Here is a 19,077-nt window from a genome sequence, read left to right as displayed (position 1 = left end):
CTGCAGTGAGCCGAGATTGCACCACTGCACTCCAGCCTGAGCGACAGAGTGAGACCCTGTCTTAAAAAACAAACAAAACACACACAAGAGAATTCTCTGATGTTAAAGATAATAAAATTGTCTTTAATCCAATTTTAAGAGATTGCTGGTTTGATAAACTAAAGGAGAGACTTTGCTTTTTAAATTTTTATTGACCGCTTTCTGATTCATTAATAAAATGGACCAGATACAGCACAGACATGTTTATCATTTAAACAGAATGGAATTATTTTCAGTAAATATTCAGGATCAATTGCTAATTTCCTTTTTCTAGAAATTCATTCCCATATATTGACCTCTGTTTCGAAAGGTCAGAAATGGAATTTTAGTATAAGTAGTTCAGATATTAGTTGCATAGGGCTGAGGAAATGATATATTTATTATAATAGTATTTGCTGATTACAGGGAGATAAGTTAAATCTAAACTGGGATGACATGCATAGCACATCCCCCAAAGCAGCAAGTAGAAGAAAATTTTATCTGTATTTATATGAAATTTAAAATATCTAAATAAAGCTACTTAAAATATAGCTAAACTTTATCTCTTTTAAGATTTATACCTAGATGCTAGTCTGCTGTGCTGAGTGATTTGCCCGTATGTGGGAAATACGATTTGTTTGGGCCTCTGATTTTATTGGGCTAGACAAGCTCCAATTTGAGTCACCATCTGCATTTTGGAAGATACCTGCTCTGTGATTTTTATTTGAGGTCTTTAGTATGTTACCTCAGAGCCACCATCTTTTTGGAAGGACTCTATGGCCTGCCTCCTGGCCTTTGGGGAGCCCCACTGTCCTCTGGTCCAGGCAGCTTGGGCAAGTGCAGGTGGAGGAGGAGGGGAGGGGAGGGGAGGGAGGATGCAAATCGTGGGTTTCCCAGTCCTCCTCACATTCCTACAGATTGTAAAAAACAGCATCCCAATTTTGAAACAATCCTGATTGTAATTTTTTTTAACCACGAGGATTCTTACTTTTAAAAATTCTATTGATTTTCAGTATTATCCCTGTATTTCTCCATATCTTTGGTAATTTTGTCATCGAGTTGACAGTTGTTACAGAATACAGCTTGAATACAAAGCTGGCAGCCACTCCCTACTCTCCACCATTTCATGTTCGTTGTTGTCCTACTATTAAGGCAGGAAAGGGCTACTACCTAATTACAAATCTTCCTATAAACACATCATAAATAATATTAAAACGTTACTTTGGGCTTTTTGAGGAAAAAAACAATTGACTAGAACATCTAATTCAAACTACTAAGCATGCTGGAAGAATGTGTAATGGGGCCAGGCACAGTGGCTCACACCTGTAATCCCAGCACTTTGGGAGGCCGAGGCAGGTGGATCACCTGAGGTCAGGAGTTTGAGACCAGCCTGGCCAACACAGTGAAACCCTGTCTCTATTGAAAATAGAAGAATTAGCTGGGCATGGTGGTGTAAGCCTGTAATCTCAGCTACTCGGGAGGCTGAGGCAGGAGAATCACTTGAACCCGGGAGGTGGAGGTTGCAGTGAGCTGAGATCTCACCACTGCATTCCAGCCTCAGCAATGGAGCAAGACTTTGTCTCAAAAAAAAAAAAATGTGCGATGAAGGGGCAGCATTTTAAGTGACTTGAAAGAAGAACAGGGCTTCAGCTCAGAGTCGGGCACTGTTAAGCAGCACGAGAGGCAGATGACCAGTGGGGGACTCTTCTCAGTTACTTAGGTGTATTTTCAAAGCAACCACAAGTGCCATATGAAAATCTCATCTCCACACCTCGTTGGCAGGTGATTTTGGTCCTTGGAGTCCTCAGTCACCAGGGAGGTGGGTCAGATGATTTGTTGCCCCTTCTTGTTGCCCACCCCCCACCAGGGAGAAATTAATAGTTTTAGAAGTACCGGTGAGGAAGAGGCACTAAGTAAGGGTGCTCTTTTCTTTAAAATGTAACTTCTACTTATCACTGAGATTTCAATTTTCTAGATTATGCAACTGCAAGAGCCAGTGTCCACCATGTGTTCTCTAAAATAATTATTGCTTTTTTCTAGGTTGAAAGCAAGGAAGCAGGTGGTACTATTACAAGTAATAATCCAGAAGAAGCAACTTTCCAGAATCTTCTTGCTCAGGAATCCTGTTGCAAGTTCCCATCGTCCCAGGAACTAGAGGACGCCTCCTGCTGTTCTCTTAAGAAAGATTCCAACCCAATGGTAATTATGCTAAAGAAGATGTGTAGGATTAACAGTATACTAAATGCTGGACCCCATCATTACTAAGTCAACTGATCATTTCACTCGTTTTTCATTTCACATATGTATTGTATCAGCATTTTTGGTTGTCTCATTAGCAAAACAGGGACATCAGCTACAGCCTTTCACATCTCACTTCTAAGATTCTCATTTCTACTCCATCTTAGCAAATCGAACAAAGATGAGGACATTGCTGTATTCATTAAGGAGAGCGAGCACAAATCGCATCAGTTAGTGCAGTGCTGGGGTCGGGGAATGCAGCTGAGCCTCATGGTTTGGCATATCGGTGTGGGGAGCGGTTCTGTGGCTTCAGGGCAGAGCCTGCTTCCTTCATGCCCCAGTCTCTCATGATAACAGGTAATGCTTGTATAGGGTACATAATTAGTCACAGCTGTGGTTTATGTCATATTTTTGCACCTTTATTTAATCCTCCTAACAACTCTGTAGGATAGGCATTCTTTTTATCCCCACTTTATGGGTAAGAAACAGAGATGTTACATCATCTACATTGGTCTTCATAGTTAAGTGGTGCATCTGGGACTCCAGATCTCAGGTGGCAAGGACTAGGAATGGGGGGAGTGTCACCCACAGCATTCCCTTAGCAAAGCACCCAGAGTCCAAGAACCGATCATTGCCTTTCCCCTAGCAATTCTTTATTCCTAGAAATGAGGACCTTGCTGTAAGGCATAGACGTTAACAAGCAAATACTTGAAAATGAGCCTGTCATGAGTTTGGTTTAGCTGTGGTGTACACTAACATTAGCCTCTCCATCGGTGGTTGTATTTGGGGCTGTGGGTTCTGATAGCAGTTTTTCCAGGGCCCTAAAAGCAGATCAGCAGGATGAGAACTCTCCGACTCCCCAATACTGCAGAGTGATGTTAGCACATTTCCCCAGAGGGCAGAGCCAAGGCTCCCATGTGGATAGGGCCCAGGAGTGTGCAGTAGAGGCAGGTCTGCAGAGTTCACTCTGAGCCTTTCCTGTGTGTGTGTGTGTGTGTGTGTGTGTGTGTGTGTGTAGCTATAACTTTATCCTCCAAATACAAATACAACTCCAATTGAACATGAATGCTGGCCTCTCATCAAATGTCAGGATGATGTGGAGTATTGACCCAGTGACCATAATAGGTCCAATGTGTATTACTTTGATAACATTGGTCCTTTATGGTTCTTTGGGTTCTCCTATCTAGATTATAAGCAACTTAAGTGTATAAAGCACAGCTGCTCTGTGTAGTTGTGGTTCTGCCAGCAGAATTGGAAGCTGTGTGCAGGCAGAAGCCACAGCATCTCTCGCCTTTCTATCCCCACATGCCATGGCCTGGAGCAGGGCTGGGCACACAGTGAGTTTCCTCAGTGCTTTTGCTTGATTGATGGGTTGGACTGGCAGACCCACCCGGCTTGCGACCACTTATTTACAGTCAGTATCCAAGGGGGGTCTGACAGTGCTGCTCAGGCCCAGGCAGATCAGTGTGGCTTCTTAGAACTTTACAGTTCTTGGACTAACCTTTCTAAGCTGTACTTGTAGGAAATAAAATAGATGTGTTTTTAAAACCTCATGTGTTAAATAATGACGTGTGTGTGGCAGGAAAGAACAGCTGGAGTAAAATTAGAGATGATTTTAAGTGCGTGCCCAGGGACTCAGGGACATGCCGCCAGGGCCTCAGCACCCACTGGGGCTGAATGGACTGGGGCTCGGCGGAGCAGCACCCTCTTCTGCTCATGTCAATGGTGGAGTGAGGACAGGACAAAGGAAGCTCTGGGGCATGGCTACCTGATCCCCAACTAAATCAGACACCTGTGGAGAAAGCCAGGCACAGGAACTTTTTTCTGTTCGTACACTGAACGCATCTCAGGAAACATTTCTAGGTTTGTTTTTTTTTTGCCCTTTGGTGTCTCCAAAGAGCATGTTAGTGTAGAGTAAGAAATCGAAAACAGATCTATAGTTTTCTATCTTCTATTAAAATGTAACTTCTGGATTAAAGCTATTTTCTCAGATTTAAGTTTATTTAGGTTCATTATTACTGGAATTATGTTTCAAAAATGAAACCTGATTGTTCTTTTTCATTTTAGGTGATATGCCAATTGAAAGGGGGCACGCAAATGCTGTGTATAGACAATTCTGGAACAAGAGAACTAAAAGCACTCCATTTGGTTCCTCAGTATCAAGATCAAAATAATTATCTACAGTCAGGTACAAAGTTAATTAATAAAAAAACTATGTCATATATGTAAGTTGGTAAATGAATATGTTTGGCTTTGTATATAAAGTGAAATGGCAACCAGGATATTAAATAGGAAATTTGGCAAACCTCGTAGTCCATATTAGTAAGTTAAGAATATAAAAATATATATCTATAGACTAATTTTTATACCCTGTACTGACTGTCTCAAATTCTTGGATAGCTGTCCCTCATGTCACCTAGCTGCTGAGAGCTTTGTGATCCTAACAGGTGATGACTTAGACCAACACTGCGTTGGTAGGAATTCCACAAATAGGTCCCTCGATGTGCCTAGATTGAAACATCAGCCTTTCCCAGACTGACCTGATGGGCTGACTTCAGGTGTGGTATAAACACCTACATTTTAGTGTAAACATTTCAGTGTAATCAATGAGAACTATCATTCTGCTTTAATCACCATGAGTTCTGAAATAACAAAGGATTTGTCTGACATTCATTCTAAGAAATTCATTCTTATCTGACTAAGAAACTTTTTTAACCTAGCACAATAATAAGAAATGACCTGTAAGTACTTGATTGTTCTGAAATGCCTTATGCATGATTAGAGAAAGAGTAAATGACGTATTTTAGGATTGTGTTTAACAAAAGTGAGGTGCTAATTCTTGAAAACTAGGCCTCTCTATGGGGACTGCACGTAATCACATTACCCTAGATCTTGAGTTAACGAGAGAATATTCACTGTCAGATGATTCACTGACCTTGCCTATAACTTGAAACCAATAGCAAATCCAGATTAGTTTCACTGGCCTTTGAAGTCCAGGGCAAAAAGACAAAGCGTGACTCCCTATCTCCCCATTGCATCCTGATTGTCTCCCTATCCAGGGACAGAATAAATATCCTCAAGACATTGACTCTTTCATGGCGAAGAAGCTGAGGTTGGAGCTTTGGCCTCATCTCCTATAGGTCCATGCTGCATCTCTGATCTCTACAGGCAGGGAGAAGGTCTTTCCTGCTCCCCTTCCTCCTGGCACATGACAAAATCCTAGTGCCTTAAGGTCTGCAGGAGGAGAGAGTTTATATAGTGTTTTCCAGTTCAATTTCCTTATCATATAATCATACTCCCCCCACCTGCGTCTCCTTTGTTACACTGTGCACATATTAAACATCACCATAAAGTACGTGCATCCTGCTGCCTGCGTCTGATTTTCCTCACTCAAAGGATGCCTAGGCCTGGAGAAGAAAAGTGTTCAGGTGCTTCTGGAGAGTAAGACACATTTCTCCTTCTGCTTGAACTCATGAGCACAGAGGCTTACACACCCTTAGTGTCTCAAGAATGTTTTTCCTGGCACTTGTAAACCAAATAAGTACCTATCAGTTCCAGTACTAAGTAGTTTAGTCTAAATAGCTTAGTAAGTATTTATATCCAAACAACTTAGTAACCACTTGAAAAAAAAAATACACGTAAATCGAAAGTAGTCCTGGCTGCGGTGGCTCACGCCTATAATCCTAGCACTTTGGGAGGCTGAGGCAGGTGAATCACTTGAGCTCAGGAGTTCAAGACCAGCCTGGGTACCATGGCGAAACCCTGTCTCTACAAGAAATACAAAAAAAAATGAGCTGGGCTTGGTGGTGTGCACCTGTTGTCCCAGTTGATTGGGGGGCTGAGGTGAGAGAATTGCTTGAGGCCAGAAGGTTGAGGCTGAGGCTGCAGTGAGCCAACATTGCACTACTGCACTCTAGCCTGGGTGACAAAGTGAGACCCTGTCTCGAAAAAAAAAAAAAAAAAAGAAGTAGTTCCTGTGGTATACAATAGATGTCCCTGGGATTTCTTTAAAAACATAAAATACCAGCCTGGAGTGCTGGCTCATGCCTGTAATCTCAGCACTTTTTGAGACCAGGCCAGAGGATTGCTCAAGCCCAGTAGTTCAAGACCAGTCTGGTCAATGGGGCGAGACCCTGTCTCTACAAAAAATGAAAACATTAGCCAGGCATGGTGGCACAGGGCTGTGGTCTCAGCTACGTGGGAGGCTGAGGTAGGAGGATCACTTGAGCCTAGGGGGGTCAAGGCTGCAGTGAACCCTGGTAGTGCCACTGCACTCCAGCCTGGGCAACAGAGCAAGATCCTATCTCAAAAAAGCAAAAAAAGAAAAGAAAACATAAAATATCCAGCGAAGCTGGGTATGCCTATAGGCTCAGCTACTTAGGAGGCTGAGACAGGAGGATTGCTTGAGCCCAGGAGTTTGAAGCCAGCCTGGGCAACATAGTGAGACCCTATCTCAAACATTTTTTTTAATCCAGTGCTGCCCTAGTGAGTTTGCTGTGACAACGCAGGGCACCTTGGCACACAATTTGCGAACGAGAGCACTAACAACACTGTTTTAGCCTAGTAGACCAACCCTGGAAGCTCAGATCAAGTAGCTTTATGACCATCTCTCCAAAACAGAAAAGAAAAATGAGTATATTAAGTAAAATACTGACTTGAAAGGTTTTAGAGAATAAAATATGTAACTAGCATCAAGATAAGTTGAAATAACTTTGCACAGGACATGTCCATAACAGACTTTTGTACTTTTTTCCATGTGTAAGTGGAAGAGGAACGATAGATGCTACAATTAATTTTTAATTGTCTTCCTTACAGATGTCCCTAAACCAATGACTGCTTTAGTAGGGAGATTTTTGCCAGCATCAACAAAATTAAATCTCATTACACAACAAGTGAGTCATTGTTTTAATTTAAAAAATACAATTGTGCATTATTATAATGTCTCTTAAAATTTTTATTGTTATGGTTGGATTTACTCAGGAAATATAATTTATTTTCCATTTAAAAGTCAACAGTGAAATACTTACCAAGTAAGTGTTCAGTCCCTGCCCCACTGTGTCAGACACTGTGGGCTGGAGTCAGTCTCGGACACGATTATTCTTCACCAACTTGATGAAGCCCTTTTGCCCTTTCTTGCAGCCTCCAGACTGGCATTCCACCATGCTTGCTAACTTGTCCTCTGTGGCCCCACCAGCAGCATATTCCACCTCCTCAGTCCAGAACACTCCTCACCCTCCTCAGTGTTATGGAAATACTTTTTTAAAGTTTGCTTTTATGATTACACCATGATATGCTTATATTACATATAAGTAGAGGACAAATACGCTCTTTTTCCCTAGTTTTGCTGTGAAGTGTCACCTCCCCGGAACAGCCTTCTCTAAATCCCCAGCGTAGGCCTCCAGCCACAGTCACAGTGCTGTCTCCTGCTCTGCACGGCACTCTCACTGGCTTGCGTTTTGTGGTTGGTTGGTTTGTCTGCATCCACCCACGAGAATGCAGGCTCCATGGGGGCAGAGGCCATATGTGTCTCATTCATCTCTGTAAAATGAGAATCAGCACAAAGCCTAGCCCATGTAGGGCACCCACTCACCCTTCAATAAGGGCGGTCACTGATCTGTGAGTTAAGTGAACCTCAGAAAACAAAATACACAACTCTGCCCTCCTGCAGCTTACATTTTAGTGCAGGAGATAGACAATTAGCAAATCTAATAAGAAGCCAATTATATCATATGTTAGAAGAGCAGAGGAAGGGGATTGGGGGGATGGGGATTTGATGGGGAAAAAGCCTAGTTGCAGGTTTAAAAAGGGTGATCATGGCTCCGTTGTGAAGGTGACATTTGAGCAAAGCCTTTAAAGAGATGAGGGAATCAGCCGTGTGAAGCAAGCTGTGGAACATCCCAGGCGGGCCTTGGATAGGGTCATGCCTGCTGTGGTAGCAGCGAGGAGGCCACTGGGCCTGGGATAGTGTGAGCTAGGAGAGCAGGGCAGGGAGGAAGTCAAGACATTGGAAGGATTATGGCTTCCACTCTAAAGAGGGGCTAGTGGGGAGGAGGGGTCAAAGAGAATGGTGAGCCTGTTATGGCAATAATCTCGGGGAGAGATGATCGCTCAGATCAGGTGGTGGCAGTGGAGGTGGCAAGAAATAGCTTCTAGGGATACTTTGAAGGTTGAGTCAACAGGATTTGCTGATGGATTGGATGTGGGATGTGAGAGAAATAGAGGAGTCAAGGATGCCCCCAAGATTTTCAGCCTGGATGATTAGAGAGATGGAGTTTCCATCAACAGAGATGAGATGGTACAAATTTTTCAAAGGTGTCCAGGAATTCCATTTGGATATATTAAATTCGGGATGCCTCAGAAGATGTTGCGTAGGAGTTTAGAGTGAGGAAGGGCTGGGCAAGAGGGCTGAGAATGGGAGTCCTAGTGTATAGATGGCGTTGAAAGCCATGTGAGTAGATGAGATCTCAAAGGGAGTGAGTGTAAATTGAGTTAGATATTTGTTGAATGAGTGAGTAAATACTTCTCAAGTGATATATTGGTCAAGATAAAAGAGAGTGTTATCAGTGCAGGAGGTGAGTGTAAGTCGGGATCTGGTGAGCACCCAGATGGAGTCTGTGTTAGAACCTCATAGAACCCTCCTACCCGCTGGCCCCCTCCAAGCTGCTGGCCTTCCTTTCTCTGCTGTTTCAGCCACCAGTCCAGAAGGCACACATTGCACTTGCTCTTTCACCTCTAAGATCTTGCATGAGAAACAACCGTTTGGCCACAACTTGCTGTCTCCCCACCTTCCTCCACCTTTCCTTGACTGTTTATTATCGTCCCCATTTTGGCCCCTTATCCAGCATGGACCTCAAGGACAATTCTTTTAGCAATGCATTTGCTGCTTCCCGAGAATCTTTTGCTTCCTTGCCAGACCCCAGTTCTGTATATTCTTTGGAGTGTTACCACCCAAAGTGTGGTGCATGGACCAGAACTGTTGGGATCACCTGGGAGCTTGTTAAGAAGTGCAGAACCTCAGGTTCCACCCCAAACCTGGGATTCAGACTCCCTGAATCAGATTTGCATTTTCATAAAGGCCCCTGGTGACTTGTGCACACAGCAGAGTCTGAGAAGCCCTGCTTCCGAGTTGACTTCCCTCACTCCAAGAGGACCAAACATTGCTGAAGAAACTCATGGATTCCAGCATAAAGTTGCCCTGGATTTACAACCTATGGAGTACATAAGAGATGTCTCTGCTTTACTTTGGGGCTAAATAAGCAAAGGGGGATAAAAAGTAATTTTACCTGGTTTATGCAAATAATTGCCTCAATCCTGAGAACTATGACATCCTTTCTCCAAAAGAATGCAAAACCCTTCAGACTGACATTTGAAGACAGGGGCCTAACAATTAGGTCTCCGGGTGAGGGCAAAAGAGACACCCGTCTCAGGGCCTTGTGAGCACTCCCTTCTGTGCACGAGCAAGAGGAGAGCAGGAAGGGGTTTCCCGGGAAGAAGCCTGGGGACTTAAGACTGATTGTAAATGAGGCAGTGGGACCCAGGGGGCTTTCTCAGTGTCTTCCAGCCCTAACGGATGGTGATGACACACAGTTTAAACCGAAATGGAGGAAGTGCAGAGGATGAATACAAGATGCATTTTTTTTTTTCTAAGACTATACTTCTTAAAGCTTTAAAAATAAATTTATTTAAAGATGCATTTCCATTTTTGGAGAGAGGAAGGGACAAGGATATGAGGTTTAACTGTGATATATGCAAATAATCTGAAAACCTAATTGTATTTAGTACTGTTAATTTCTTCAAGCTACTGAGTAGAACAGAAGTAGGCCAGTGATGGCTTTGCTACCTGTTCCTTTCCCTGTGAACAGCATCCACAGGCCATGCTAATGAGTAACATAAAGAAAGATGAGACCTGGGAAAGCAAAGAACATGGACAATGCAGAGATGATGACATTGCTTTTGAATTTGTTAAAACTGATTACGAAATATTTTTTTGAATACATGAAAAATCGTGGTTGCCAACAAGACTTCAAATGTCAAGATCTGTGTAAGAACCTTTCTAGTTTATGGAAATTTGTCATTAAATTTATTTCATAATTGATAGCCTATAAAAATGAAAAGGAGTTCCATGACAATACCCCTGGCCAGCTGAGTGCCAGCTATGGATGGCCTCCAGCCCGTGGAGGCCAGCCCTGCATCTTTGCACACTTCCAGGCAGGCCTGTGACGCACCTCGGCACTAGAGCCTTCCAAATGTCAGTGGATTCCTTGTGGTAATAAGGCCAGACATGGTTATAAAGGGATGGTGATGTAAACCTTTAGGGAAAAAAAGAATCATTTTTATCCAGGGGGCTGGCTGACTGGAACTTTAAAAATCCTTGCTAATTCAAAATACCCTTGCCTTTGACTTTGAACAGCTTGAGGGAGCCTTACCATCGGTAGTCAATGGGTCTGCTTTCCCCTCGGGATCAACTCTTCCAGGACCACCAAAAATAGCTTTGGCTCGGTAAGGATTAGAAGTAATACACTGTCACTCTAATGTAATAATTTAAGAGACTCTTGGATACATTCACGATTTTCTTCTATACTGTAAAATGAGCTTCACTGCACACCTTCATGACTTCTGAGAAATGTTTTTACCGTCAGCAATGCCACTAACAGTGTTGCTGTCTGTGTCTGGTTTTGCTGGGGCTGCAAAGGCTGCTGGAGAGTCTGGTCCATAACCTGCATCTGTCCCTGTCCTCCTGTCCGCTGTCCTATGTTGGTGTTTCTGAGGCTTGTTGCCATTTATAGCTCCGTCTTCATTCCATGTTGATTCAAACTGTGCTGGCCTCCCTTTTTTGCTGTCGTCCATGTAAATAATGGCGTGGCAGCCATGCAGCACGAACAGGGGGCTGCAGAGTGCCCTCCAGCTGCCTCCACCCGCTGCCTTCCATGCTGAGTTGGCTCGAGCTCTATGGCAGGTGCTAATGCATGATCTGTCTTCACATCTCCAGGTGGACATAGGCTGCACTTATCTGGGACCTCGTCTTGCTATTTCTTGCCTTGTCTTGTGTTTATAATTGTTGCTAATTAAACTAATCAGCTGGTTGAAATTGTCAGGTTAACATTTATGTATTAACAGTGGTTCGGGCAACCCTCTCCACTCATTGAGCCCTGTAGTTGATTATGGAGATCAGCATATTCCTGCCTCCGGGGGGTGTTTGTTTGTTTGTTTTTTCTTGTTTTTTTTTTTTGTTTGTTTGTTTTTTGAGACAGACTCTTGCTCTGTCACCCAGGCTAGAATACAGTAGCATGATCTCCGCTCACTGCAACCTCTGCCTCCTGGGTTCAAGCAATTCTCCTGCCTCAGCCTCCCAAGTAGCTGGGACCACAGGCGCACACCACTTCACCAGGCTAATTTTTGTATTTTTTAGTAGAGACTGGGTTTCACCATGTTGGCCAGGCTGGTCTTGAACTCCCGACCTCAGATGATCTGCCCATCTCAGCTTCCCAAAGTGCTGGGATTACAGGCATGCCCAGCCTGCCTGCAGGAGTTCTTTTGGCCCACAGTCTAAGGCAAACACACACCCTGGGCCTGAGAGACAGCAGTCAAATACCTTACAGGATACAGCCCGCAGCCTCCAGTGCTTTCCAGTCTCCTGCAGAGTTCTGCCATCGGGCATGGCTTCGTGATGGCCTTGGTAAGTGTGAGGAGAGTGGTTTGGGGCTGGAATGAAAGGCTGTGAATCTGGAAACACACTGGAACTGATCAACACTATCAGCTCTCATGGTCGCTGAAGGGCGTTGGTTGCTCCTGGGCACTGCTGCTTCAGTTTCTGCAGTGGCTCCTTCAGCTGTTGTAATTCTGTGCCCAGGCTGTTGACAACTTTTGCTGAGTTTGATGGAATAAGACCGTGGGCCATGCTGCTTGCTTCACTCTCTGGGTGTGATGGATCGGTGAGGGTGCAGTTGCTATGATTGTAATTGGTCATCTCATCATGGCTGTTAACATTTCTGGACCAAACAAAAATGACTTCAGCAACTTCCAGATTCTGCTGATACATTACACAGGATGATCTAAAAGGCTACAGTTCTGAAGATACTCATCTTTCTTGTAATTTGGGGGCATCTGGTCAATAGTATTGACTCTGTGCTCTATTGTGTCTAGAACATTCAAGGACATTTGATACTTCTCATACGTTAATTGCGTGCTCTCCCAGTTGTAGCTCCCTCTGAGGCTTCCATGTGGTGCAGCCAATGGGCATTTGCACAGAGGAGCAGTCATGAGAGCGTTTTCAGGGCAGCTATTTCTCCTTTTCCCCCTTTTCCTCTCCCACTGCTTCCCATTCTCCTCCTCCTCCTTCCTCTTCTCGTCCCCTCCTCCTCCTCTTTGTTCTCCTGCCCCTGCTCTTCCTCTCTCCTTTTCCTCTTTCTGTGTCTATACTAGATTTTTTTCAATCAGTCACATGTTTTTCTTTATTTTGAAGGTTACAAAATATTTCTGTATTGTAAACGGTGTGCCAGGAACAACATGAGATTTGTATTTGTATTTTTTATGCACATAATTACCTAATCCGATGCCTCTCCACTTAATTGGGCCTGATGATTTTTATCTCAACATCTACAATACTGATGATATACTGGAATCTCTGTACCAATTTATTTTTGGTGGTAAGGAAGCAGTCAGAGAACGTTTTGCTGGTTGTTTCATTCTGTGTGAGTTCCCAACCAAGACTCTGTCAGCCCAGTGTGGTTCAGATGTATCTAACCTAGTAGAGGCCATAGAAGCAGTTCAGCTCAGGCTGGAGGCCAGCAGGCTGAGTGTGTGAGCTGACCCGATGGTCATTTGTTAGGGTTGGGGGGTGAACTGGCTAACTTATTAACTAGCTTATCGTATTAATAAAAACTCTTTAATACAAATCCGTGTCCTGACACTCTGTAGCTTTAATAATCCCATTACCAATCTGGTAATAAATGTGAATTCTGACACATTGTTGATGCTACTGGTTTTAGTAACATAATGAACATCATAATAAAGAATATTCAAGAGTCCGCTTCTCTGGAAATTTTTTTCCTTAAGATGAGGTTATCTTGTTGTGTTGTAGTTTGTTTAGAATGCTTTTCTGAGGCAGAGTTGTCCAGATCTCTTCTAACTCTTTAATTTTTAGGTGGGCAGTCCATCTGGAGCCGTGGAAGTGATTTTCCACTAGTGTCCACTGCAGTCAGAGGCCCTCACTGCCCCCGCACTCCGTGCTCGTTCCTGATGGGTGTCTTTGCTGATGCTGTTATTTCAACTGGGCCGTCCTGTTGAGTAATAGTGAAGAAACCTCGCCGCCTTAAAAGTTGATGTCAAGTTCCACCTCCTTCAAGAGCGTTTGGTTTTCACTTCTTCCATCTGTGCTGAACTATGCTGCCTCTCAGTTCCTGCAGTGTTTACAGTCGGTATAGCACAGTGTGCTGGTTGATTATTCTGAGTTTCTGTGGCGTTTACAGTCAATATAGCAGCATGTGCAGTCAGTATAGCACAGTGTGCTGGTTGATTATTCTCTTCTGTGCTCTCATGTTTCCATTGCCTATGTCTCGTGTCCCTGCTGACTTGGTGGATTCCTCCAGGACAGGCACTGTGTATTAAACAGATAGTTATCCTTGGTGTTCCCTGAAGCACTGACCACAGTCCTGGCCACGCAAGTGATTTATAGTAAATGCCTGCCGGCCTCCTCCTGACTCTGTAGATACTCGTGGGCCTGTCACCCTCCCTCCACAGTTACGGTGGGTCCCCACTGGACTGCCTCCACAAGCCCCCATGCCACTTCCTCAAGGGAACAGTTTTCGTTCCTCTGGACAGGGAGTGCTGGGCCACCCTGTGCCCCAGCTCAGGGCAGGTCCGAGAGGGCCGAGGGCAAGAGCAGTGAAGTAGCTGTCAGAGCCCCCCTCTGAACAGGCCCAGGTCTGACCCACAGGTGGACAGGCCAGGTGGCAGGATAGCTAGACCTGCCACCTCTAGGCATCCATGAGGGCAGAAAGCTGTAACTCTTCTATCTCTAAAGGAAAAACCAAACTAGATGAATTCTCAATTAATACAGCATTCAGCAACATTGTCTTTACCTCTAAAATGGGAGCTTTCTCCAGAAGCAGTCAAAGTTAGCAGCTTGCCCCCATGTCAGGTGCCATGAGCTGTTTCCCATGGGGAACAGGATGGGTCACTAAACAGAAGCACAGGTGGTGAGAGCAGGGGTGGAAGACCAGAGGAGTGAGGTGAGGGCAGGCCAAGTGAGGGGGGGATTTGGGACTGACCTCAGCCCTGACAGCCAGCCAAGAGAGCTGAGCGTGTGGGCGCTTGGAGCACAGAGGATGGGGCAAAGACTTTGCCTCTCTTTAGGGCGTTTGTGTTAGTTACCAACCCCTATGCTCCATGAGATGGCATGAGGCTGACAGTAAGCACGGACTGTGTGTCGGGTGCTGTTCTAGTTCTGGTAGAAAACCCAAGACTAAGATGCAGCCTTGCTCAGAAGTAGCCAGTGCGTCACAGAGATGAGGCCTGTGTATATGACCTCAAAGAGCACACTGATAGAGATGCATGCCCCCACTGGGCACAGGGACAGCCCTGTCACAGAATCCTAAATTAAATGCTGTATTCGTTTAGAATTCATCTAGTTTGGTTTTTGTCACATGGTGTTTTGTACATGTGCCCCTCCTTGTCATCACAGCCTACTGAACCACTTCCATTGCAAATGTCCTGAGCTCCTTGGTGAGTGTCTCTTCTGAGCAATGCTTGGGAACTTCTCCCGATGGTTTAATGTGCAGCCGCCCTTACATTTAGCAACACCCAGAGACACATTAGAGGAGGAGTTTATTTCTTCTCTAATGCCCCTGAAGATGACTTCTGAGCTAATCGCCAAATGTAGTTAGGAGGGAGTTGTAATAATCCCTTCCTAAAATGAGGAAAGTCCCCAGTGATCACATGGCACACTTAAGTGATTACTAACATGCTTTGATATTGTTAGTAATATTACAGCGTGGACTCTTTTAGCACTGGTATATCTGAAGACGAACGACGCTTTATCTATTGTTCTTTAATTTGTACTTCCCATTAGCATTCAGATTTTGGGGGGGAAAGAGCTGTTCGGTGGGGAGAGGAGCACAAAAAATAGAGATTTAAATTGGTCAGGGGGAGAAGAACTCCAGGAAGACATCTTGGGAAGGGTGAGCAGCCTTAGGACCCTGCTCCGCATGCACACTGACTCCCTGGGCATGTGTGGCTGTGTTTGGTGGCACTAGTTCCATCACACTGGAAACTCCCACTCCATGATTAGGCATCTATCAATAATACCTATAACGATCTGGTGTTGAGATTCTCACAATGTGTTGAAAAACACCAGATGCTTAGCTAATTCTCTATATAAGGAGTAACCATCTGAATACATTTTCTTTTTTAATCTTTATAGAATAACTCTTAGTTCATGGGACACAAAGTCTAAAAAGCCATGTAACTGTACCAAATCCCAGTGTCTGAAATTGTAAGTAATCACAAATCCTTCATTATTAAATATGAAATAAGGTTGCTTAGAAGTCAGTAAGTGGAGCATAGTCTAGAGAAACCCGAACGGCTAGCACTGCACATGTTACAGTTACTTCTCAACAACCTTGTCCTAATGCTCATTGTCAACCAAAACAGCAAGAAGCAGCCACTTTTGCATGAACCTGGTACGGATTTTTGGTATTATCTTGGCCAACTAATTTAGTCAAGACATTGGTGGCTCACACTTCAAGGGGCATAATTTTTCTTGGGTTTTGGTTTGCATCCTCTAGCCCCTCAGACAAGTGCTAACCATGTCATTGTTGAGCGTTAACTGTAATATTTCCACATTCTATTTTTAAAAAGTTTTATGAATTGGTTTATTCTACATTGAAATTTTCTCAGAAAGTTCTCCCCCAGCCAGGAGGTGTGGTCAAGGGATGGTAGGGCCGATTGTCACGTGGAGTCGGGGGCTGGAAGTAAGATGATGTGGCTGAAATAGGAGGTGGACCTCATTGCCATGCTTGACAGCACTTGGTGCATCAGTTTCCTTGGCCACCCTGCCAAAGTTGGCGTCTCGTGTCTGTGCTGTCTGCCCTCCCTCAGCTCTTGCTGTGGGCTGCTCACTTTCTGCTCTTATGTCTGCCTAGCCTTAAGTTACATGTTGAAAAGGGAGAACATGTCCTAGTCCCAATGTCTAACGACCCTAACCACAGTCTCCACGTGATTTTTCCATTGCAGAGCTCCTGCTGATGTCACTGAGAGCCCCAGTGATGGGACAGTGATGTGGGGGTGCACCAGTGGGTAGAAATCCAGAAGTCCGTGAAACTTAGTTCACACAACCAAAGTGGAAAAACAAACTGATTTTTAAAAAGTAATTGCAGACAGTCTAGGGTTGACTGTCTAAAATATTTGAGCTATCATTGGTTTAGTCTATGAGGCCATATACTTCTCTGAACGTTGGAAATGCCATGACACGACTGATGAGAAAACTAAAGACGCAGCTGTGGGTAAGGAGGAGAAAGGACAGTGGGAGAAAGCCTGGACCCTGTGACGCTGTCAAGCCAGAGCAGCCTTCCCGGATGGAGATGTCGGATGTGGAGGAGGACCAGGTGGTGGTGTCCAGAGGACAGAGCGGTCCAGGGTGGTGGGCTCCTGGGGATGGGAGCTGCTCAGCTGCTGGCTGGGTGTGGGGACGAGGCAGGTCAAATGACCATGAAGCCTAGAGCAGGGTGTAGACTGTAACTGGGGACAAAGTGAGGTAACTCCTAAGGACTTGGAAATGAGATGACTCTAAGGAAGGCTTAACTTGAATTACGTCAGAATGGAAGGCCAAAGAAACAGCTTCTTGTCTAGAAGCAGCTTCCTAGCTTAATTGGTGACCGACACATGTAAGAAAGAATGTACCATCACGAGGGCACTCGGTCAGCATTGGAACAGAGGAAAGGAGGCCCAGAGTGTGTCCAGTGCTGGCAGGTGACAGAGGCACTGTCTGTAAGGGCATGGAGCTGCCTTCTCCATGAAGTGCTGTGTGCAGTGGGCAAGAGACTTAGAGCCCTCCCAATCTACTCGATGTCTACACACCTCGAATTCTGTGCTCAACATGCAACTGTCTGGCCATTAACTTAGCTTCCTAGTAGCTCCACACTGAGAAATGAGAGGCCTTGGAGAGAGAATGTGAACATTTTGGGCACTGGAAAAGGATGTTATTTCCATCATAAATTGATGCATGGCATTCTGATCATGCATTGTGATTTGGTTGGAATCAATCCATCACTGAGAAACCAGTTATCTCTGGAAATACTAATAAAGTTTGTGTTCTGTTTTTGGAAAAGCTAAGGAATAGGTAAATTCACCAGAGCAGTGAGGTCTCTTGGTGGCAGACCCCTGACCTCGTGCTGGTGGCTCTCCATACATGCCACCTGTCCTCATGTGAAGACACTTGGCTCAGGTGAAGAAGGAACATAAGCAGGGGATCCTCCGTTGCTTGCTTCACTTGCACTTATGGCATCATCGCCATCAATAGCTTTCCATTTCCTTTACCTTTTTACTCCCCGCAACTAAGTCATGAGCGTGAGGCAATGGAATGTAATTTTCTTGGCGTGAGTTAGTCCTACTCTCATGGGAGTCTCTGCTGCATACAGGCTACGAGGGATTATTATTATAATTGGCCATCAATAGAGAGAAAAACACATGACAGTATTTTTGATTTTATTTTATAACATTTTTTTTCAGACAGGGTCTCACTGTGTCGCCCAGGCTGGTGTGCAGTGGCCCAATCGTGTCTTACTGCAGCCTTGACCCCCTGGGCTCAGGTGATCCTCCCAGCTCAGCCGCCAAAGTAGCTGGAACTACAGGCATGTGCCCTCATGCCCAGCTAATTTTTTGTATTTGTTTTTAGTGATGGCATGGGTAAAAATCGATTACCACAGTCAAGGCTCCAGTAGAAAGTGATAGTACCCTGCTCCACTTCTCCCCATAGTCTGTCTCCCTCCAAGAAGCTTCCACTGTTAGCAATTTCTGCTTTCAGGTTTCCTGGGGGACCCTCCACACCTGTAAAGATTGTCTCCTGCCCTCTTGCTGTGGTAGACAAGCATTTTACTCGTTCATCTTCCTCCTCCAAATAGAGCTGGAACTACCCTTTTTATTCCTCTCTTAGTTCCTTACCCCTGAAACTTGAAACAATGTACCCCAACCTTTTGTTGTTATTGTTTCATTAGCCATGAAAAGTTGGGAATTATTTTTAAATGATAAATTAATCTACATGATTAAAATGGTGTTGATGTAAACTGAAGAGGTAGTTAAATGTTTTCTGATTATTTTATTGGAAACTTACTGATGGATTTTAAATTTTTTTTGTTGTTTTTTTTTGAGACAAAGTCTGGCTGTTGTCGGCCCAGGCTGGAGTGCAATGGCACGATCTCGGCTTACTGCAACCTCCGCCTCCCAGGTTCCAGCAATTCTACTGCCTTAGCCTCCTGAGTAGCTGAGATTATAGGCGCCCGCCGCCACGCCCAGCTAATTTTTCTATTTTTAGTGGAGACAAGGTTTCACCATGTTGGCCAGACTGGTCTCGAGCTCCTGACCTCAGGTGATCTGCCCGCCATGGCATCCCAAAGTGCTGGGATTACAGGCATGAGTCACTTCGCCTAGCCAGATTTTTTAAGTAATTAACATCTACCTTTCCAGCACTGTTACAAATGTCTTTCTTAATCATTTTTGTATATGTTAAACATTGATTTGCTACATAGTTTTTTAAAGCAACTGTAAAATATAAAACTTAAAAAATTAATGTAAAATATAAAATATAAAAACGTTTGTAACAGGCCC

At 44.4% G+C, this 19,077-nt stretch overlaps 1 protein-coding gene across 12 annotated transcripts in view; it reads left to right on the top strand.

Annotated features, from left to right (window-relative positions):
- TESMIN (testis expressed metallothionein like protein) overlaps positions 1 to 19,077 on the top strand; it is an 89,676-nt gene that overhangs the window by 2,490 nt on the left and 68,109 nt on the right. For 7 of the 12 annotated variants that reach the window (XM_055270853.2, XM_063644552.1, XM_063644543.1 and 4 more), the window contains exons 3-6: positions 2,059 to 2,217; positions 4,324 to 4,444; positions 7,072 to 7,148; positions 10,667 to 10,755. In XM_055270853.2, coding sequence (XP_055126828.2) covers positions 2,059 to 2,217; positions 4,324 to 4,444; positions 7,072 to 7,148; positions 10,667 to 10,755 — 446 coding nt within the window. The other 5 variants (XM_055270916.2, XM_055270935.2, XM_055270925.2 and 2 more) reach the window with 5 other exon arrangements.

This window comes from Symphalangus syndactylus, chromosome 1 (assembly GCF_028878055.3).
Source record: "Symphalangus syndactylus isolate Jambi chromosome 1, NHGRI_mSymSyn1-v2.1_pri, whole genome shotgun sequence".
Taxonomy (NCBI): Eukaryota; Metazoa; Chordata; class Mammalia; order Primates; family Hylobatidae; genus Symphalangus; species Symphalangus syndactylus.
The sequence above is the reverse complement of the archived record's forward strand: the minus strand, read 5'-3'. Positions and strand labels throughout refer to the sequence as shown.